Genomic DNA, 21119 nt, shown 5'->3' on the forward strand with positions numbered 1-21119 from the left:
AATTATCTTTTACTTTTGTAGGGTGCGACATGCGCTACTACGGATTCGATGATTGTACTCGATTGAATGTCAATCAAATATTATGCATCTATCAAATCACTTCACGCCTAGTCACTTTCAAGGAGCTCATCTATAAGCTCCAATACTATCCGCTGCAACGCACTGCGATTCACATGTCATTCGTTCGATGATATCTCGAACTTTCATGATTCTTCACGTTTGCGCAAGGCAGCAATCAGTTCGTCGGCAATTTTACACCCCCAATGCCCCCATTCCCCAGTTTCATAAGATGATCTTTGGTAGGCATCCATCAGAAGTCTAAATGCTTGTCCATCAGGGAATTTACGTGCCCAAACGTTTCTTGACCAGCATTAGCCGATGTAATGTATGGCTGAAGGAGCAGTGCCTTCGCTTACCTCGTACGGGCAACAGGCCAGGGCCTCTCAGTCTACGAACGCGCCTAAGCAGGTTGTGCTGGTGAATTCTGGAGGCTAGTGGAGAGATTTCCATCGGTCACTCAGCCCCGGCTTGTACTCATTGACCACACCAGACTGCTGTGCCACTGCAGCGCGATAATTAATATTCCATATTTGGAGCCTTGAGTTCGATAACTCAGTGTTTGAGGTCCCTGCCTTCAGATGAACACTTCAAGATTCTATCAACAGTAGAATAATCCATGTTCGCATTTGGCCCTTATGACATTTTTGCTCTTCCTTCCATTGCAGAGCTCTTGACTTTGGCAAAAATGTCGCTTGCAACAGACAAAGCTTCTCTGCCAGCCGGAACACCGCAGTAAATCATCGCATGGCGGCAAGTCTCGACAATCTTATCCTCTGAAATACCAAGGTTGAGTGCCGCCGCGATATGTATACGTAACTCCGGGGTTCTGTTGAGCGCTATCATCATGCCAATATTGATCAAAGACCTCTCCTGGAACTCGAGGCCGGGGCGAGCATAGCTAGAGAAACACACTTCGGCGATGTACTCGGCACTGACTTTGCTTGGAAGATCATCGCGCTGTCATTGATCTATCAGCTTTGTCCCTCGCACAGTATCGTGCAGCGGTGCACCTACTGATTGCTCTTGAATAGCGCCGAGAAGTTTAGCACCTAAGAAGGATTGAGCCATTCGGGCACCCTGCACCAGCTTTTCGCTAGGTTCCGACATGTTGTTAATGTCGTCTCGAATTTGTGGTGGTTGTTTACAAAAGCTAGGAGGCAGATACGGCGCGTGTAGAAACGTTTCTGGATCGAATCTTCAATCCGTTCTGCCAGGAACTTTGTTTGCTGTCGCCTTTACAATAAGAGCAAAGCCCGACCCGTCTTCAAATAATAACACCTTCGTCTGACCCTTGTTCTATTGTTTCTAGTATATCGAACCATTAAAGCGTACAGTGCAGTGCCGAGTGCCGAATTGCCGAAGCAGAGAAGCATCCTTTGGACACCACGGCGTTCGGGTCGGTTGACACATGCCGAACCACGGATCGACGAAACTCTCATCATGATTAAAGCACAATTGCAGCAGAATCCTATTGTCCAATATTTCTGTACCCGATATTCGGCAGCATGTGAGAGCCCTCAACAATTGGCGCCATCGAAATTTGCAAAGTCCATGCCAAGCACATCCATGAATGAGGTAATGTCGTCAAAGTCATCCCCCAGGCGCCCCAAGTCTCCAAAAGCGTCATCTTGAAAGATGCTTCCGTCTCTGGTGTCGTTTATTTGTGATAGAATGTCCATGTTCTCGCACATTTCTGATGGGAAAGCAAATAGGTCGACCATGTGGTCTTGTACAATCTTTGCTGTTGATAAACCATGGGAGCCTGCTGTCTCGCTTCTCAAAGAGGACGATTCTTCAACCCGCTCACCTCCAAAGTCTCGTGGCGCGTCCTTGAACTTGACCAAAATAGCGCGAGCTCCTCCAAACTTGGCGCTCATACCCTTCAGGATGCAGTGGATAACATCAAGATCTCTGCTGAGTACGCTCTCTTTCTCTTGCGATTGAGGTTGATGAGATATCAAAACGACGCCGACGACTAAGACAAGGAATGCATGATAGTGTATTAGATGGACGACGCGCTCTCTGCATCGAATTTCGTCGTAAAGCCGTGCAGCACAGGATGCAGCGAGGACCGACGCTGGCGAAGTTCTCCACATTGACGAACTATTACTTCTGGTAACCGTCTGAATGAGTATAATGGCGACGAAGTAGAAGATGAAAATCTCGGCGCGTTGCTGAGTGAATGGCTTTTTGATCCCATCGGGACTAAACAGCCGTAAGTCTTCGGGCAAGTTAGTCAGCCAGTCATAAAGCGATGCGACGACGGCTTCCACTTCTGCCGATGTTGGGCCACTTTTCCTAAACTTCAGAGTCGTGATATCCCCAACGATCTGTATGAGCCTCGTCATCCAGGTTGTGGCAGTTGCTTCAAAGTTATGCACAGCAAAGTCTTCCTCTGAGAGCGGTGGTACATCAGTGTCTTCGGGTCTGAGGAGGAGGGGTCGCCCCCAGCAAGCTGTCATAAGGATTTCACTCGTCTGCGTGCACGGCGTCAGACTTGCCCTCAAGATGAACGAAACTGATTTCTTGGCATGTGTTTGAGGGAGAGTACTTAAAGTTATGATACTCACCTGAAGGTGCCAGAAAATTCGCCGTAAGCTACCAGCACCCTGACGATTGATGTATGACGACTGTTTCTGAAGACCAAGTTGAAGCGCCATACGCGAAGCCATACCTGTCCAGTGCCATGGTCCATCAAGGGTGACTAGATAGGGGGAAGAAGGGCTCCAGCATGACATAAGGCACAGAGCTTTGAGAACCGTCAATTGATCAGGCTCAAAGCCAACGTGAACCAGCGTCTTGACTTTTTCATACTGCGAACTCGCGAGATCGACGCTGTCCTTTCCATGTCTCATGAGACTACCAGCTAAGCAAACTGCTTGCTGAAGAAGCACCGATGCACTTGGACCGGAAACGTCACCGGGGTCAACTACAGAGTAGTAGAATGCGGCGTGCTCGAAAAAGGAGTCCTTCAGAGCCTGTAGCAGTACGAGCTGCGGTAGAATGCTGGCCCCTGTGACTCTCAGAATCGCATCGTTTGTGCCAGTATTTCCAGTAGCAAGGTTGTTCAGCACGACAGTGGGCGGTGTCTTGACTGGGTCGTACATGATGGAGCCTTTGTCAATAAAGCTGCTAGGTCTCCATACAATATCTCGCTGGAGATTGCCGCTTGTCTCTGATACTTTGCTGACTGCCTCTCCTCTTAGACTGTCTCTCGGGCTGATCATTTGTTCTGTGACTGGCAACGAAATAGATGGCGTTCTGATGTCGGTCCCGCCCAGATCAGTGCCCCGCGGGCGCCTCTTCCGGACTCCATTGCGGAGACTGACCCCGGCTGGTCAGCACCTCTATTGCAAGAGCATGACATGACTTAGGAGCGAGCGTACACGCAGGGAATTTGAGCACGTCGACAATTCCGACACGTCTTGTCTTGGCTTGCCTGTAAATCGCATTTTACCTGTCCGTATGCTAAGTTAGCCCAGCTCTTTGTCGAAATTGGAGAACAGGTAGTAGTAGTTGCTTACTTTGCGTGAGTGACATTCAACACATACAACGTTCGCACGGTCCCTCAATGAACGACGGGATCTGTCCATAGTCTCATTGGCGACAGTACGATCGGAACCTCCGTACCCTTTGTGAAGGATATGGGTTTCGACTGGATGCAGACGTGACCTCAGTTCTGGTTCTGTAATGCAAAGAAAGCTCACGGTGCGGGGCAAAAAGCCTTTTCTATGGACCCTATGGGTGGCCGGGAAGCTAGCCGAGGCCCCCGGAAGCTCCGGCTTTGCGGGGGTGCATGGACCAAGCATGTCTCGTAGGTATACGGAGTACCTCAGCAAGTAATAGCAATGATGGACAAAATACGGCCCGTATGCATCGAATGTCCAAAACACATAACCAGCTCCTGTCGCAAATGGCCGAATATTCAAATCTGGGCAACATCACCCTATGTGAAACTCAGTCATCATTCACTCCAACGTTGACCTCGAGCCGTCTTCCACTGTGGCCTTCTCTCCTCAAAGTGAAAGAGGCAAGGCATTGATGCTCGTCTTGGTCTAGTCAGCACATATTGATACAGCACCTGACATAAAAGGGTTGTCATTTCTTAGCATGTTGCACTTCCAGTCCTCCTCGTCTGGGCTCGGTCTTCCCACAGTTATTCCGCTTGACTACCTACTTGTCTTCCCTTTCGGGATCAATTCCGTGGGCGGGCCAAATGGTGTCGAAGTTCGCAACAATAGCCGGCTCCGAAATGGCGAGGTATCTCATTTGTTTCACAGCCCATGCGCTGATTTCTGACGGACCTTAAATCAGAGAATCTCCTCGATACCATATAAGTGGAAATAGCTACCTCACCGAGACCTTTACCCCCGTCATTCTCGACATGCTGCAGGACGCACACGAACCAGGTCCTCGCCAAGAACGGAGACGCGGGCCTGCGCCGCTCAAGGTCACAAACGCCCTGTCTCCTGAGTGAGGCCGGTGTGGGGCTTCTGCGGAGTACTCTGTAAGGTACTCCGTACGCCTATGCACTTCAACGATTTTCAACGTTTCTCTAGCTAACTGCTAATTTCATATGTCTCCACCAAATATCACACGTGCAGTCCCGCGATTCAAGACCCATTGGCAGCTCGGAGATGCCGAATCGCCTCATAATTAACATAAAGCTTTAGTGATCACATAGTCACTAGACCTGCGAAAGGCTTCCTCCTATGTTCAACTTCTACCCAATTCATATATGATTTATGATAAGAGAGGCGCACTAGGTTATTTTGTGCCGGTCTGAGCCAACGAGAGCCTCAACAAACTACTAGCTACTGTTTGGCACAGTTGCCATGGCATAAAACGAACGCAATACTAGCTCTGCTTCCCGCTTGATTGAGTTTCGTATATTGAGAGTACTATAATTGCCTTAATGCTTATTACGTTGAATTCCTGACTCGAGTGGAGACAAGTAGCCTCACAATCTCTGAACCGCGTATTCCGGCCTTTGACGAAGGAACTAAGTTTGTCATTTGGCAGCCCGGCTCAGTCTATGCCGCTTGCCACAATGCAGCAACCACGGAGCTTGGTCGAAGAAATTCACTTTCATCGCCTTCGGCTAGTTATCAACCTGATCTCACCGTATTCTAGCGAGAGGTGATGCGAAGCAGGAACCACAAGTCCACGTTTATATAAACCCATGGCTCTCTCCACAGGAACAAGATCTATTCAATTGCACTATTAACATTCCTTCGTCTCCATACCGAACTAGTTACAATGTTTAACCTCAGTGCAACACTTCTTACTCTTGCAGCTGTTCTGAGCTGTGTTTCTGCCGGGACGACGAGGTCAATGCCTGGGGCAACCTGCTCTCAACCCGAATGTACCGTTCCCGGGCGAGGTTGTGTAACTGAATGCGTGGTGAGTCCTGATTTTAGCTTCCATTGCCGATGCCGCGGTATAAGGGACTGTATTGCTGACCACGGAACAGCCCATCGGCAGTGAGGGTAGTCATCATGTCGACTGGCTATTTAACGGTGATTGCGGAGACGACCACAAATGCCTTATCAAGGATTTCACCTGCAATTCTAGGGCGCACACTGCTTTAATGAACCAACCTTGTACTATATCTTGCTCGGTAAGCAATTTCGTCCTCATAGTCTTAACAAAACCATGATCCCCAATAATCTAACGGATTCGTGAACAAGAACGGGTACAAGAAACGTGGACGCACGGCCAATGGCAGCTGTAGACTCTAGGTGCAGTTGGCACAATATGCATAGCCTGCCATATCTGTACTAGTATAAGAAGCGATCGGGATCTGAGACTATACGACACATCATATTCCATGAAGACAGCGATATCATGTGATCAGCGAACTAAAGTGGAAAGGCTAGATGGTATATAGAAAGCTTGATTGAGCTTCAAATAAAAATCCAGACTAGGGTGAATATATGTACAAACCATGTCAAAGAATGCATTTTGCGCTGGTGACTTGTACTTAGGGGGTTTGAAGGATAGGAGGGTGTCTCGGAAGTCACAAGCGACGGATAGCCAGGCGTGCCGTGCCACGAGTACAGCTCGGGCGAACCGTCGGGTGATCGTGTTTCCCTTCTTTCGGGCTGGACGGTCATCGGCTCATCTTGATTGCTCGAATTTTTGACTGATATTTTTCCTTTTCCAGCCCTTGATTGGATTCGATATTGTGCGAGGTGTGGGTGACACGATCCGTTACACCGTGTCCAGTGGCTGTGTCTTACAGCGGTCCGCTTCCCGTCAAAAGAATCTAGGGGATGACCAACGGGCCTCCCAACCTCGAACTTACTCCCTTCCAAGAGTTTTTGAAGCCAATCTCTTCTCTCCAATCATCGTGTCATCGTCATGGACTGGTGGTGAGCAGACTCTGCGTGAGCGATCGCCCTGCGCCTCCAGCTCAAGACCGCTCAGGTCATGTTTCATCGCGAGTTCTGAACGGGTGGTGCAAGGCACAGGGATAAGGGATGGGATTGGGGGACAAGATAAAGACAGGAGCCTCAAAATCCGCAACTTTTAATGCGCGTGGAGAAGATTGTCGCGTCTCTAATTGTATTCGAATTATTGCCTCCCACTCCCACTTCTTTGGCACTGTCTCTCCCGGTTCACCAATTTCCTTACAAGTCTTTGAGGATTTCAGGTCTTTTTCATCGTCCCACAATCATTGAGTGCATTCAGACTTTCGATGCATCCAGCTACGTTATGGGTTATCGCATTGCCGCTTCTCGCAAAGCTGAGTCATGCCCAAGTAAACCTCCCCGTCTCTGGCGTGATGGCTTACTTGGGATGCTACATCCTCACAGACATGACACAATTCGAAACGATTCAAGACAACGCCAGCGTGGAGCCTGTGAGCTGCCAAAATCAATGCTCAACCTTGATCCGCAGATTCGCTGCCTTGAAGGGGACCACTTGTCTTTGTAGCAGGGCAGGCATCAATAACCCGGTTGGTTATTTTGACCCTGAATCCAAGTGTAGTATTCTCTGCAGCGGGAATACCAACGCCCTCTGTGGTGGTTTTGCAGATGGGTTAGACCACTATAGCACGTATTACGGCTTTCGGGAGGTTCCACCTGCTCCGACTACTACAGAATCGTCTGAATCAAGCACGTCGCCCACAACGTCGAGTTCACAGTCCAACACTGAAACTTCGTCCTTCACTTTCTTGTCGAACTCATCTTCGACCGGTTTGAGTTCTTCTTCGACGTCTTCATCAATTTCAGATTCCACCACAGACACAACCTCTACTTCCTCCTCGGGTTCCTCTTCAACTTCTCTAACAACATCCTCCTCAGTCTCTGATTCAACCTCTTCTTCAACCTCCTCTTCGACTTCTTCTTCAACTCTAGAGTCCACCGCAGACACATCTTCAACATTGGTCTTGACCTCTTCTTCGATTTCTTCGACCTCGTTGTCAACTTCACCGTCAACCTCCTCCTCGTCATCATTCTTGTCAAGTTCCTCAATAACTTTAATTTCCTCTTCAGCCTCTGATTCAGGCTCGTCAACTTCCTTAGCGATCTCATCATCTACCTCGATTTCGACGTCTTCTTCTACTTCTTCCGAATCTACGGCATCCTCTTCGTCAACAATAACGAACCTCGGAGTGAGCAGCAGCACACAACCCTCTTCAATATCAACCGGTGGGCCATTCGCAAATACGACTAGCTCCTTAACCTCTTCACTCTCACTCACATCGTCTACGTCTGCGACGGGAACCACTACCTCGAACACCATTTCCACGTTAATCGTCTCAACAAACTCGCTGTCGTCTTCAACTTCTTCTTCAAGCTCAAGCTCAACAACTTTCACTTCTTCAGCAACACTGCCGTCAAGTAGTTCGATTTCCACAACAGCTCTGTCAACGAGCCTTTCAAGCTCTTCGACGTATCCTACGAGCTCGAATTCGACAGCAACAACGTTAATGACTTTATCCTTATCCTTGACCACCAGTTCTCTTTCAGAGACTCCTCTCCTACCAACCACCTCTCTCCCATCTGCAATAATCGCAACATTAAGCAACAGCTCCATACCTGGTTCGCTACTAGTATCTAGTACAAGCACGATTGTCACTTTGACATCTTCTGGCTCGACAACGGCCTTCACATCCACTTCGAGCGGTACATCATCAGATCTTCTGACAAGTCTACCGTCAAGTAGCAGTCCTTCATCAACGGACATCACTACTTCTCTGAGTACAACGTTCCTCGCTAGTACGAGTGATGCAGCTTCAACAAGCCCAGCTCAATCCACTGGCAGTTCTTCAATACTACCCCCGTCTTCAACTAGTGAGAGAACATCTCTGACAGAATTGGGTCCGAACACAACTTTTCCGTCAATCTCGGAGTCAGCTTCCAACCAGCTGACAAGCAATCTCAATTTTGTCTCAAATTCAGCTTCTTCCATCACGCAAGCCTCGTCTTCAAATTTGGCTACAAGCACGGCATCCGAACCCTCTTATGTTCAGGAAGGCCAAACCACTACTGCCTTGAGCTTGACCCCAACCTCGGAATCCCCTTCGTCATTCACTGCAACGGATCTAGCAAACATACTATCATCAACAACGCCGGCGTCAACCTTGAATACGGCGCTCGCGACAAATACCTTGTCAAGTGATTCAATATTGGCACCATCACCAATTCCGCTTTCTTCTCCATCGCAGATTTCGTCGTCAACTTCTCTGACAGATGTTTCCACCACAAATGATGTCACTTCAGTGACTGGGCCAACCACGAGTTCCTCCTTCATTACCTCTACCCTAGTATCATCGCCAACGTCCGTGTCCATCGCTACAAACCAGCTTTTCCAATTGACCGTATTGCTAGTTGCTGCGGAATCGGCTTTGCCACAGTAACGGAATCAGTTGTATCCCAGAGAAAAGTTTATTGCTTGTTGTTTTTGAGGTTAAATCCAGACCATTGGTATAGGCAGCACTGTTATTAGACGGCCAACGGCGTTTCGGAGATTTCGCAGGGCTGGGCGGGGAGAAGGACACACGAAACAGCCATGTGCAAACTGAGTTCATGCTCGGGGCGGAAATAGACTTGCTTTCGTCCAATGAGACCAATTACCACTTGAGGCTATGCGATGTCACGGACTCCCGAGATGCATAGAATTGAGAGGTTCAATTTCCTATCCTTTAATTAGTGGAATTTGTTTGATTCAGGGAGGGTTGATTCATGAGTTGAATGTCCTGTAAAGACTTCCCATTCCCACTTTAGCATCTTTGACACAGCAGTCGAAGATTTGACGAAATATTGAGGTATCTGCGGCGGGCAAATACTGACGAACATTTTATAGATCCTTTTGTCTCAATATTGAAATTCCTTGCGCTCGCAACTTTTTGTGTAATCGTTACCTCCAGGGTACGTCTAACTCAAAGCCAAAATCCCGGGGTCACATAAGTGAATGATTGATTGCACGCGAGTTATATCGCGTCTAGTCCAGCCAGATCAAGCTTTATTTAGGTACATGGGTTATGCTACGAGAATCTCTAATGAAATCAAATTCACGATGTAAAGACTCTGTGGAGGAGTGAAATGAGCCATCGTGCTTGCTGAATTAATTACTCAACGGCACCTAGTATTTGATCTCGTCCCACCTCAAATCTCTTCCCAACTTTGACATGTTACATTGTGCTCTGAACGAGGCTTGGCACCAGCTCGATTACAAACCGGTCATATTCAGGAAAGTGCCACAACATTACCCTCCAGAGCCTGGCTCACCGACACGCTACTCGCTGCGCTGCCTGCTTGGCCCTGTCCCTGTGAGCCGCTCGCGGGCTGAGATCCGGTTTGCGGTGAGCTGGTTTGAGGCTGACTTGTCTGCGGAGATCCGGTCTGAGGAGAGCTCATCTGAGGAGACCCCTTCTGGGGAGAACCAGACTGGGAGGAATTTCCTGGAGAAGCCGTCTGAGGTGAACCCGTCTGGGGGGTACCAGTGGCTGGCACAGCTCCTGGAGGTGCACCGCCCATGGGAGGGCCCATACCAGGAGGCATTGCCAAAGGAGGGTTGGCGAGCGACACAATGCCCATTCCAACTGAGCCACCAGCTCCGGCAAACGCGGCCATGGCACTTTGAAGACCCTCCGCGGGAAGTTTGGAAAGAACAACCTGGCCAAGGGCAGCCGACAACATGTTTTGGTTCATGAAGGATTGAAGAAGCATCGGTGTCATGTTCAACTGGTCGAGCGTCTGACGTTGGAGCATTGCTGACATGACCATGATCTTCACGCTCTTCGTCAAAGTATCGGCGGCGTTTTGAAGAGCGATACCGTCTGAGATTCCAATCGGCGAGGTCGGAGCAACATCAGAACGGGCTTGTGAAAGTGCACCCTCCAGTCCCATCATCGCCGGGCCAAGAGCGGAAGCGCTGTTGGGGTCGGGTGTCAAAGCCTGGTATTATGTTAGTAAATCGGACTTCTGGTTTGCAAGTGCAGATCAGCTATTCCTCAACCACCAAAGTCGACTTACTCTAATAGCTGTATCCAAGTTTGATGATGCCACTGAGATGGACACGAAGGCTCCCTGAATTGTTTGAAGGTCTCTCTTTTGGAAGTCATTTGCTGGTGCTGCAGCCACAGTGCTGAGAACCAATGAGCCCACGACGAAAAAGGCCCTCATCCTCACGACCTTCGCTGACCAGAGCGAGAACGATAGAGAGAGAAATGAGTGAAAAGAGATCAGAATTAAACAGAAGAGATGGACAGGTGCCAGACCGGATTAACAAACCACTTGGTTCACGTCTGCATCTGTTAGGGGCATCAAGGTCTTTTATGACAATGCAACGAACCTTTAAAATGTCGGGATGTTTCCTACGCCGGACGACATCCCAAAGATCTGGGTCTCACCGGCAGCCGGTTGGAGTGGACGCATTTGGTAGGGCTTGCTCTAAGCGCTTCAGATCTTGCGACGCCGGAGCATCCGTCCCCAGCAGGTAGACAATCGCGAAGATCCCATCATACGAACAAGACCCACCTCAAACCATCTGGAGCTGATCCAAACGCCCGGGTCAGATTCTGACCACGAGGAACTCCCGTTTGAGGGAATCGCGGAGCTCCGATCAACGTCGTAGATGGGATGAAACGCTGTCGCGGGTTACAGTCGCCTTGACAGCCTGCCAATTCGGGGAACTGGTAGGAGAGTCTGCGGGCTTGGTTGGAGACGGAAGTCTGTGCAGTTTCTTTATACGACCTAGAGCAAAGGAAGATGGTGATGGCAAGTGCGATCAGTAGAGTGGCTCCTGTTGCGGAATGCCAAACTCGGTCATCGATTGTTTGCATTAATACCAGCCGGGTGGGCTACCGAACTTTATCGAACGTGCTTCCATGGCAACACGACGAGGCTGAAGTTGGGATCTTTCAACCGGAGAGGAGATTACTGCCGACTTGCGACGGCTATTAATTAGACGCCGGCTTTGAGAGGGTAGAGTGAAGAGAGTCACTGGTGACCCGCTACAGTGAGGGATTAGAAACCGGCTCCGGGAAGTGAGAGATGATGGTGGTCTAGTTGCGCATGTGTTTGACTCTGCATTACCACCTCGGAACCGAGACCGAGCTACGGAGGATTATATGATGCTACCTCTCCCGCCGATGAATTCTTTGGACTCAAGTGCATTTTTGGCACATGTTTTGTCTTTTGTGGAAATACCGCTAGCATTCCATCAATTGTGTTGTTCTATCGAAAGGCAAGGCAAAGTAACACCTCATAGACATTTATCCTATAAACCATCTAGAGACGACCTGCGGATCCATAAATTTGTTTTAGTGTTTTTATCAATGAAGATTTCACGCGAAGGTACTCACAGAATTTTAATGGAACACGAAATAGATTGCCCAACCGAAGTGAACATTCAGTACCTTACTGTACGGAAGACACTGGCTCGCCGCTCGGTATAACTTACTCGTCCCCGCATTTTGTTGATGACTACCTGTAGAGGTAACAGATGTTGTCAACACGGGTATTACGCCTTGAACTGTTGATAGAAATCACATGATCGCTTTTGAAAACGTACTGGATGTGGAAGATGTATCGTTCTCAGATTGCCCAAGCCGCAAAAACAATGGTAAAGTCTGCAAGGCAAGAAAATCAGGCGGAGCAAGATGGGATCAACCTTTGCAATTCATACAGAAATTTAGAGTGACACACCGCCAGAGTGCTCAGCAAGGTCTATGTCAGAACATTCCCAAACATCTTCCTCATCCGCCTCGTCTCCCACAGCTTCCGCAAAGATGCTCTGCTTGTCTCGTGAAGCGAGTTGAAAGGCGTTGGCTGCTCCGCCGAGAGACAAGTCTGCTAATGCCAACGCCAAACCTCCCATGTTTGTCTGGTCGTTGGCTTCCGTCGATCGAAACGTTGGGTGAGAAGAGTGCGTGTTGGAGTCGTGTCTCTTGCCATCAGATGTTTTGTCTCTCAAAGCACGAAGTGCATCCTCTCGGATCTTGCTGATGACCCTGTCTAGCAGATTGTCTCTTTCCTTGGCTTCGATGGAATTGTCAACAAATAAATTCGGGACAGTCCAATTTGAGTAGACATTCTTGTGACCGGACCGAACCCGGATGTCGCTATTATGAGCAGCAAAGTAATACTCGCACAGCCGGCAAGTGGGTTTGCTGCAGCCGATATATCTGGCGTCATCGAAGAACGGGATGTGGTGGCGATCTCCGCAACATTCTCGACAAAGATAATGCAATAATAAGATCTCGCAATGAACAATGGGATGAAAGGATTTCCTTTGACACTGATTACTGATACACTTATCCAAGTCACAGACTTGAAGTGTGTTGGCCTGTTCGAGAGTCACATTACGGTCCGCTGTGTTCGACATCATTCGTCTAATAATACTCTCTGCTGAACGCCTCTTTTGTTGCGTCTTTACCGCCATGTGGCTCTGGAGCATATTCATTGGATTATTCATGGGTGAACTCGACGGTAACCAGAGAATTTCGAAGTTTTCGAACAGATCCGGGTGAAGCCGTCTCCGACTGGAGATGATAGCTCGAACAGCGACGTGATACGAAGAAAGCCGTCCGATGAAATGCTGTAGCTCACACCAGCGCTCAGACTCATCGAAACGTCCTTCTCTGGCTCTTTCAATGACTGATTCGTACATCGGACTCTTGAGGAAGCCGTTTGCAGCCAGAATTAAATATTCAGAGTTACGAGCGACTACCACACCAACATTGAGGGCCGTTTTAGCATTGTTATCTCAGACATAAAAGACGATCTGGGCCAAACTCACAATCTTCGTTATCATTCGAGGGCTCCCCAGCCCGAGTGAGAGTCTTGAGATATTCGAGTTCATCAAGCAGAGGGTCCCCTGCACAAGAATCATGTTAATTGACCAGGTGAATGAGTACCGTAAACGCCTTCTACTTGATTAGTGGGGAAAATACCTGCTTCAAACGACTTGGTTTTCAAGTCTTCAATGCATTGGTCCAGCCGTTTTTGGAGTCGAGATTTGTAGAGGGTGATCCGTTGCGTATGGAAAAGAAGTATGCTGCGAAGAAGTTCACGAAAGAGTGGAGATTTATCATCATCTCTAACGTCGACCCGGGTTTGTAGACCCATCCTATCAAGTAGCTGTTGTATAATCCTCACTACAGATCCAGCATCCTCCGAGTTTCGTTGGTTGGATGCAAAAATGTATTGCATCTTGTCAGGCTTTTGGATGATTGCAAGGGCTGTGATCGTGTCTCCGAACGGCCGGTTATCACCGACCTGAGCCAATTTATTGACGAAGAACTCCAGAGTTGTGCGAGAACTTCCCCCAGGCTCGCTAGTTTCAGCAATTTGGCGATATTGGCCGTTCTGCAATCTCTTACAGGCCTCTGTTAGGCCACATAGCAGAACCAAAGCCTCGTACAACCAAATCAACCTGTCTCGGAGCCTGACAGTGAGGACACCAAGGCCCTCCACAATCACAGTTCCTTTCGAATGTGTGTATCAGTGCACCATTCACAAGTCAATAGAGAGTGTCTTACGTTGTTCCCTCAGGCAAACCGCCGGGGTCACCGAGATCACTTCGTCTCTTGCCATCGTCGAGGAATTCCGGCGAGGTCCAGTTGTGGCAATGAGCGGAGCAACCAGCGTGTGGTTTTGAGCCTTTCTGCAAGTCTTGTTTCAATCTTACGCTTGGGAGAAGAACTTCAGAAAGCATAAGTGCTCTGATGTATGGGAATCTAGTCCGCCAGAAATTCGCCAAGTCCAGGCTGCCTAGTATTAGAGGAAGTCCAATAAGGCAGATACAATTGGAAGCATGAGTGCGCTGGAGGCACAAACACATCCAATAGCGGCCAGGTATTGATGCGCCATGCCTGAGTATTAATGCAAGGGTGATGCGGGACGAGATCACCAACGTGAGATGTGTGCTGCCCCTCCAACCACTCAGCACATCTGCCGGCCACACTTGAGCTCGCCTTGTCTGTCCCTAACCAACATCGCATCGAAAATCGCATGACTTCATCGGGTTCATGATTGGCTCTCAATGTTTTGGCAAAGACCCAAATGGGCAGCTAATGCTGGGGGCCACTCGATGGCTTTTCAAGGCGGAAATGAACGGCGATCATCAGCCAATGGGGACGTGGCCAGCATCATCAGAGGCTGGCATCAGGATTTGCCAACACTTCCGTTCGACCTGCAAGACTGAAAGTCAGCGCCCAAGACTGAAATCAGTCGTGTCAGGCATATGCAGAGCGTTCCTAACCGGGCATTCTGAGTTCATCACTCCGTGCCACGTTTCTATGGGTATCAACGGAGATACTGGTAGACTGCTTACTGTTTGTTTGGTGCGCGAGGTCCTGCGTGGACGACTGGTTGGCTCAACAGGGCAAGCTTCCCCGTCCATGGAAGTAGAAAAAGAAATGCTAGGATATTTCCTCGGCATTATATTATGTGCGACTTGCCCTTTATGTGATGACTACTACAGCTGCACGTCCTACTCTCGATGTTCTCTCAAGTCATTGTCCCAGACGGTTTCAACGCATCAGCACTATCTCTGCGACGAACCGGGTGATGGTGACATATCTACGTCGACGCAGCCTGCGAATCTTCATCTTCACCGACCCATTAACCTTCTCACCAATACCGATCAAATATTGTTACATCAATTCCAGTCCAAGTAGTGGCTGGTCAGTTTGGACCGGGGGTGCCATCCCTCAAATCACCTCAGTTTAGGTGTGTAACACAACAAGTTCGGGGATCTTAGGCGGGCGGCTGTTGGGGTAAGCAGGCTGACGAGTATGTATGCAAGAATCCTCTTTCTTCGAACGCGTATCATCTCTTTCTCCATGAGGGGGGTACAGAGCTGTAAGACTTTATTTCCTGGTCGTTTAATGTTACCTACATCGAGAGAGGGACCCAGCTAACCACGTTCCACAGTTTTAGAAGTATTGGATGAACCTCATCTTGGCATAATGTTCAACCACGACCAAAATGCCCATCACGAGCATGGACTCTTCGAAGAAAACGACCCGGGCGGGCTTCATATCAGAGATGAGGGCTCTATAAGTTCCAATGAATTGCCTTCTCAAGACAAGGGCCATCGTCTGGACATCACGCTGCCTGACGGAGCAAGTGCTCACTACCAAACTCCTCCTATGCCGGTTGATCACACTTTGGGAACCTCACTTCCAGGACATTAGGCTCCTGAAAGTGGACGGTCGCAACCCAGGACTCAGTGTCCCAGCCTGCGACCCTCACAGGTTCCAGAAGGGTGGATATTGCAAGATCAAGAAGCAATGGACTTGGCTGTACGGATATTGGAGGAAACCAAGTATGGATGCAACTTCTGTAGGGTGGAGTTCCCTAAGAAGTACCTGCTCAAGTAGGTCGCGAAGTCCTAGCCCTTCGGTCACGGCTAAAAACAGAGCTGACTTTGGTCCAGCAAGCATCTGAAAATGCACACCAAGCCATACAAATGCCTGGTACACATGCCTAGAGCTGTCCCTGACCTCTGCCCCAAAGGATTTTCAAATAGCAGAGACCTCAAGCGTCACCGAGATACTACCCATGGGAGAGTTAATGAAGGGTACCCTTGTCCTAATTGCTCAAAAAAGCTCGCAAGGCCGGACTACATTCCGCGTCACCTCAAAAGGGGAGCATGCAAATCAACAAAAGGCAGTAGAAATGCATCGCATGGAGATAGAGACTGACGCTGGCGGGCTTCGTGCGTCTCGTGTTACTTCACAGGATTTTGTTTCCTACTTCGTTCTACAATGTGGCCGGGCCTACTGCTGTTCATTCCTTGATCGACCTTATCCGCAAGCACATATGGCAGCCTTTTTTCTTAACGCAGTTCAAGGCGAGGGTCGTTCCGTCGTCCACGTCCTTACTCCCACACTCTTTAGAACTACATAGCAACGATTTGTTAGCTATTACATCCGCCAAATATGAGTCATGTTCTTCTTTCTGCTTCATAATCCAGACATTAGACCATTCAAAGCGGGAAGAGCAGAACTCACTACACTGCTCGCGCCAAGACGCATTTCGACGAACATGCCCTCGATCCGGGCTTTTGGTAGCTTAGACTAGCAACAACGTTAATCTAGTCAATGCTAGCGTTAAGACAGCCGCGAGCGGACAACCGCATGGCATGATGCGCATCATTTCGGGCAATAACCAGGATCACTCATTGGACAGAGCCGAGAGCGGAAGGACGATGTCTCAGGGGTTGAGAGTTCATTGGTCGTGTAGGAATGTCAACTCGCATCGTCAGACGAGCGCCGAGAGCCCCAGACGCCAGCCGCAAACAGATGTGTAGATGTAAACACAGGCTGCTTTTAATGTGATGAAATGTGGCAAAATGAAAACATGGTCAACAAATCCTCAAAATTACTCATTCCAATGTTGCGGATTTTAAATAGCGGGTATTGCCCGCAGAAGCCAGAGGCCCCGATGTTCGTTCGCCTCAATAATTCCTCGACAATAAATTCAAGATGAAGTGGACTGCTTCCCTCACACTTGCGCTAGCCGCGTTGCGGCAGGTTGCTGCCACAAACTCGACATCATGCACCCCAAGGCTGATCAGCTACTGGATCAACGCCAACGCCTCCATCTCAACAGTGGAGTCGGTCGATGCCGGCAACGGATTCTCCGAAGAGGGAAACGTCGCCTTTCCGGGTAACGTTACGAACCTTCCCAGTCTCTGCGCTGTGAGCTTCATTGCGAAGACCTCAGAGGGAAACGAGTACAAGTTTGCCATCTTCCTGCCAGACGACTGGAACAACAAGATCCTCACCGTAGGCAATGATGGCTTTTCAGGAGGCGTCAATGCCCCGGCCATGGCCGTCGGCGTTAAGTACGGCTTCGTCACACTTGCGACCGATGCCGGACACAACTCTACCCAGGGCAATCTCACTTGGGCGCTGGGCAACAACGGTGCCAAGCTGGACTACGGACACAGGGCACTGCACAACTCCCTCGCGCTGGCTCAGAGAGTCGTCGAGAAGTACTACGGCCTGGCCCCTACAGCTTCCTACTTCTCTGGCACGTCAGATGGCGGTCGGCAAGGTCTTAAGGCTGCTGAGATGTACCCTCGCGACTTTTCGGCGCTCCTGATCGGTGCCCCGGCTTGGTGGCAGAGCCATCTGCAAAGCTGGAGGATTGCGATTGGCATCACCAACCTGCCCACCGACAACGCGAAGCACATTCCCGCCGAGAAGTACACGGTGATTGGTGATGCCGTCAGGAAGCAGTGCGACGCGGCTGATGGAGTCGAGGACAGCATCGTCAGCGACCCCAGCAACTGCACTGTCAACTATGACCTCTTCACCTGCGGTAAAGATGGTGTTGACGCGACAGCTTGCCTTTCTGCTGAGCAGGTCACCGTAGCCCAGGCACTGTACGCCGACTACAAGGTCAACGACGAGACTGCCTTCCCAGGCGTCAGCCCCTCCTCCGAATACGGATGGGGTTCGCTGCTGGGTGGCGGTAACGGTTCGGAGCCGAATGAGGTCGCCGTCAGCTACATGAAGTACTTCCTCTTCAATGACGCGGAGTGGGCTTGGTCTAGCTACAACGAGACTGTCCCCGACTACGCCAACGAAACGAACCCGGGCGAACTTGATGTCAACACCTTCAACCTGACCAAGTTCTCCAGCCTCGGCGGCAAGATCATCATGTACCATGGCCTGTCTGATGCCGATGTGCCAGCCAAGGCGTCCCAAGTCTACTACGACAAGGTTGTCGCGCAGTCAGGCGGCGATGTCGAGGCCGTCCGCGCTTGGTTCCGTCTCTTCTTCCTCCCAGGACTGGGACACAAGACGACGACCGTCGATGCGCCTTGGTACATCGCCGGACCGGGACAGGCCGAGCAGCTCCTCGGCGGTGGGAACTACTCGGTGCCGGGCTACTCCGATGCGACACACGATGCCCTTCTAGCGCTCCAGCAGTGGGTTGACGGCGGTGCCGCACCGGACTCGCTCATCGCGACAACGTGGAAGAACGCGACTGACCCGACAACCGAGGTCCTGAGGCAGAGGCCGATTTGCCCGTATCCATCAACTCAAAAGTTCACCAGTGGCGGTGATCAGGCAAAGGCTGAGAGTTTCACGTGCTCAACGTAGGGTAGTAAATAATCGATGACATTAGGCCGAGGCGAATTGGAATGGACAAAAAGAGGTCGCGCTGCGGTTGCAGTCGGCTGGAGCGGCGTTGTGGGCCAAGCCGAGTAGTGCATAATAGCAATAATGTTTAATGTGATATCTACGTCAATCCATGTATCAAACCGACAAGGGATTATAACTGCTCGTCTTGAGCACGTGACCTCGCGCCAGTTTGCTGACAATGTAACGAGACAGGCGCGTCGCCACTGCGCAAGCATCAAACGGCAGAGGAGGGGCATCCATTCTCCCCAACGTTGCATCAGACCACGGCCGCCAGCAACAACCTTAACCAATACCTTCGGCACTGAGGAATAAGACATGACTTTCTCGATACTTCCTCCGGCATTTCCATACGCTTCCCTTCCAACGCTGTCCATCGAGCAACGATGACGGCATCGACGACGTCCCCACGGCCCCTCGACGAGGTGCCGGAAGATGTTCATGGGGCTTCGGAGCACGAAACCCTCAAGTACTCCCTATTGGGCCCATCTCTTACAAAATCTGGGCAGGATTCAGTCGACCAATCTAAGGTATGTCTCCAACCTGCCCATGGACGGGGCATCGTCTCGCTAATGGTCGTTTACCAGGTATCTGAGATCATTTACAATGCCTCGAAGGGATCCAAGTTCTTCAACCGTGAGGAAGAGCGCGACAAGACGTTAACGAAGAAGATCGAACAAATCCTCGAAAAGAAACGCCACATCGAGAAGCAGGACCTCAGTCGAGAGCTTCGCCTTGCTGACCAGCTCATTACACAACTGGAGATATCCCGAGATCTGACCCAATACGTCGTGCACGTCGACTGCGATGCGTTCTACGCTGCCGTGGAACTGCTAGACCGGCCCGAGCTCAAAGATATACCCTTCGCTGTTGGTGGCGGCGTTCTGACGACATGTAATTACGTTGCGCGAAAATATGGTTGTCGGAGTGGTATGGCTGGGTTTGTCGCCAAGAAGCTGTGTCCTGAACTAGTTCTTCTCAAGCTCAATTTTGAGAAGTATACAGCCAAGGCACACGAAGTTCGAGAAATCCTAGTCGAATACGACCCTCGATTCGAGAGTGCGAGTATTGATGAAGCATACTTGAATATCACAGAATACTGCACGAATAAGGGGATCGGGCCGGCCGAGGCCGTGGAACAGATGCGACGAGAGGTCCACGAGAGAACCAAAATCACAGTATCGGCGGGTATCGCGGCAAATGCGAAGCTTGCAAAGATATGTTCGAACATGAACAAGCCAAACGGTCAGTTCATTCTGCCAAATGATCGGGGCGAGATCTTGCGTTTTATGGCCAAGCTTCCGCCTCGAAAGGTCAACGGCATTGGCCGTGTGCTCGAGCGACAATTGGCCGAGATTGGCATCAAGACTTGCGCGGATATCTACCCTTATCGCCAGTTCCTCCGACCGCTCTTTGGCGATAAGGCCTACGAATTTCTGATCAATGTCCATCTCGGCCTGGGACGCACCAAGATCCAGCCAGCTGAGGAGTACGAGAGGAAGAGCGTCGGCACCGAGAGCACGTTCAAGGACATGTCCGATCCCCAGCAATTCAGAGAAAAGCTGAAGTGGACTGCAGAGGAGTTGGAGAAGGACATGAAGAGGGCAGAAGTCAAGGGTCGCACGTTGGTTCTAAAGGTGAAGCTTCACACGTACGAGGTCTTTACGCGACAAATTGTGTTGCCGAGAGCAATATGTCTGGCCGACGACCTTTATCACTTCTCCGTCCCCATCTTGTCGAAGTTGGAGGAGGAGATGCCCGGCATGATGCTGCGCCTCATGGGTCTACGATGCACACATCTTGTGAGCACGAAGAAGCCAGACACGATGGCATTTTTTGGTTTCCGATCCCGAAGGCCTGACTCAGCCGCATCACCCGAGAAGGCACTCAAGCCTGTGCACTCTGGAGCTAGTGGTGATTTGGACGACGATGGTTGGGAGCAGTGGCCTGAAGAGGAGCTTTTGGGTCTTGACAACGGTGAAGTAACCGAAGCAGTGGACCACGAGACCGAAGGCACGAATATTGACAACAGACCAAGCCCGGCTAGAAGACATGGCAAGGAAATTCTGCCGAATCCTGTGCCGGACTATGCACCTGTCAACGATGAGATGTGGGATTGTCCAATCTGCAATCGCCCACAAGTGCCTGATGAACGGCAGTTCAACGAGCACATCGATCTATGCCTCTCGAGACAGACCATTCGCGAAGCCGTGCACAAGGACATGCCCCTTGCGCCGCCATCGAGGTCAACCACGCCGGACGCAAAGAAGGCCAAGGTCGGTGGAGAAAAGAAACGCGGCAGGCCACCAGCAAAACCGCCGAGTGACGACCCACGGCAGAAGAAGCTTTGTTTTAGATGAGCTATAATGACAACTCGAACTAGATGATACCCGTAATATTACATGATCCCAATAGCTCTTCCGGGCGTGGAGAAGCCGGCCTC

At 50.2% G+C, this 21119-nt stretch overlaps 9 protein-coding genes across 9 annotated transcripts; 4 read left to right on the forward strand and 5 right to left on the reverse strand.

Annotated features, from left to right (window-relative positions):
* Positions 1 to 693: 693 nt before the first annotated feature.
* On the reverse strand, positions 694 to 1167 carry BDP55DRAFT_631061 (AhpD-like protein; the record flags this gene model as incomplete). Its single annotated transcript, XM_060572243.1, has 2 exons — positions 694 to 1017; positions 1075 to 1167. The coding sequence occupies 2 exons, from the start codon at positions 1165 to 1167 to the stop codon at positions 694 to 696; spliced, it is 417 nt and encodes a 138-aa protein (XP_060430420.1).
* Positions 1168 to 1317: 150 nt separating this feature from the next.
* BDP55DRAFT_661192 (uncharacterized protein) lies at positions 1318 to 3743 on the reverse strand. The gene is made up of 3 exons (XM_060574700.1): positions 3585 to 3743; positions 2631 to 3517; positions 1318 to 2537 (listed from the first exon to the last, which is right to left on the reverse strand). The coding sequence occupies exons 2-3, from the start codon at positions 3285 to 3287 to the stop codon at positions 1578 to 1580; spliced, it is 1617 nt and encodes a 538-aa protein (XP_060430421.1). The 5' UTR covers positions 3288 to 3517; positions 3585 to 3743; the 3' UTR covers positions 1318 to 1577.
* Positions 3744 to 5317: 1574 nt separating this feature from the next.
* Positions 5318 to 5880, forward strand: BDP55DRAFT_661199 (uncharacterized protein; the record flags this gene model as incomplete). Its single annotated transcript, XM_060574701.1, has 3 exons — positions 5318 to 5463; positions 5534 to 5680; positions 5751 to 5880. Coding segments are annotated over 3 exons (344 nt in total), but the record flags the coding sequence as incomplete, so codon positions are not given.
* Positions 5881 to 7125: 1245 nt separating this feature from the next.
* Positions 7126 to 8256, reverse strand: BDP55DRAFT_727762 (uncharacterized protein; the record flags this gene model as incomplete). Its single annotated transcript, XM_060579342.1, has 1 exon — positions 7126 to 8256. The coding sequence occupies one exon, from the start codon at positions 8254 to 8256 to the stop codon at positions 7126 to 7128; it is 1131 nt and encodes a 376-aa protein (XP_060430423.1).
* A 1502-nt stretch (positions 8257 to 9758) lies between these two features.
* Positions 9759 to 10697, reverse strand: BDP55DRAFT_741657 (uncharacterized protein; the record flags this gene model as incomplete). Its single annotated transcript, XM_060580444.1, has 2 exons — positions 9759 to 10469; positions 10548 to 10697. The coding sequence occupies 2 exons, from the start codon at positions 10695 to 10697 to the stop codon at positions 9759 to 9761; spliced, it is 861 nt and encodes a 286-aa protein (XP_060430424.1).
* A 1510-nt stretch (positions 10698 to 12207) lies between these two features.
* Positions 12208 to 14111, reverse strand: BDP55DRAFT_631065 (uncharacterized protein; the record flags this gene model as incomplete). The annotated part of the gene is made up of 4 exons (XM_060572244.1): positions 12208 to 13241; positions 13315 to 13392; positions 13418 to 14002; positions 14057 to 14111. The coding sequence occupies 4 exons, from the start codon at positions 14109 to 14111 to the stop codon at positions 12208 to 12210; spliced, it is 1752 nt and encodes a 583-aa protein (XP_060430425.1).
* A 1485-nt stretch (positions 14112 to 15596) lies between these two features.
* On the forward strand, positions 15597 to 16268 carry BDP55DRAFT_104356 (uncharacterized protein). The gene is made up of 2 exons (XM_060565326.1): positions 15597 to 15897; positions 15958 to 16268. The coding sequence occupies exons 1-2, from the start codon at positions 15812 to 15814 to the stop codon at positions 16223 to 16225; spliced, it is 354 nt and encodes a 117-aa protein (XP_060430426.1). The 5' UTR covers positions 15597 to 15811; the 3' UTR covers positions 16226 to 16268.
* A 740-nt stretch (positions 16269 to 17008) lies between these two features.
* Positions 17009 to 18637, forward strand: BDP55DRAFT_550789 (feruloyl esterase B; the record flags this gene model as incomplete). The annotated part of the gene is made up of 1 exon (XM_060569055.1): positions 17009 to 18637. One exon carries the CDS (start codon positions 17009 to 17011, stop codon positions 18635 to 18637), a length of 1629 nt encoding a protein of 542 aa, XP_060430427.1.
* Positions 18638 to 19062: 425 nt separating this feature from the next.
* BDP55DRAFT_550532 (impB/mucB/samB family protein) lies at positions 19063 to 21036 on the forward strand (the record flags this gene model as incomplete). Its single annotated transcript, XM_060569035.1, has 2 exons — positions 19063 to 19206; positions 19264 to 21036. 2 exons carry the CDS (start codon positions 19063 to 19065, stop codon positions 21034 to 21036), a joined length of 1917 nt encoding a protein of 638 aa, XP_060430428.1.
* Between the last annotated feature and the right edge of the window lie 83 nt (positions 21037 to 21119).

Source organism: Colletotrichum godetiae, assembly GCF_030913485.1.
Source record: "Colletotrichum godetiae strain CBS 193.32 chromosome Unknown BDP55scaffold_17, whole genome shotgun sequence".
NCBI classification, from domain to species: domain Eukaryota; kingdom Fungi; phylum Ascomycota; class Sordariomycetes; order Glomerellales; family Glomerellaceae; genus Colletotrichum; species Colletotrichum godetiae.

Bases quoted from the DNA above. Each gene is read 5' to 3' on its own strand.
- BDP55DRAFT_661192 (XM_060574700.1), bottom strand. From the start codon at position 3,287: ATGATCAGCCCGAGAGACAGTCTAAGAGGAGAGGCAGTCAGCAAAGTA. The intron at 2,538-2,630 runs GTGAGTATCATA...CCGTGCACGCAG, and splicing joins GAATTTTCTGGCACCTTCAG to ACGAGTGAAATCCTTATGAC.
- BDP55DRAFT_104356 (XM_060565326.1), top strand. From the start codon at position 15,812: ATGGACTTGGCTGTACGGATATTGGAGGAAACCAAGTATGGATGCAAC. The intron at 15,898-15,957 runs GTAGGTCGCGAA...ACTTTGGTCCAG, and splicing joins CCTAAGAAGTACCTGCTCAA to CAAGCATCTGAAAATGCACA.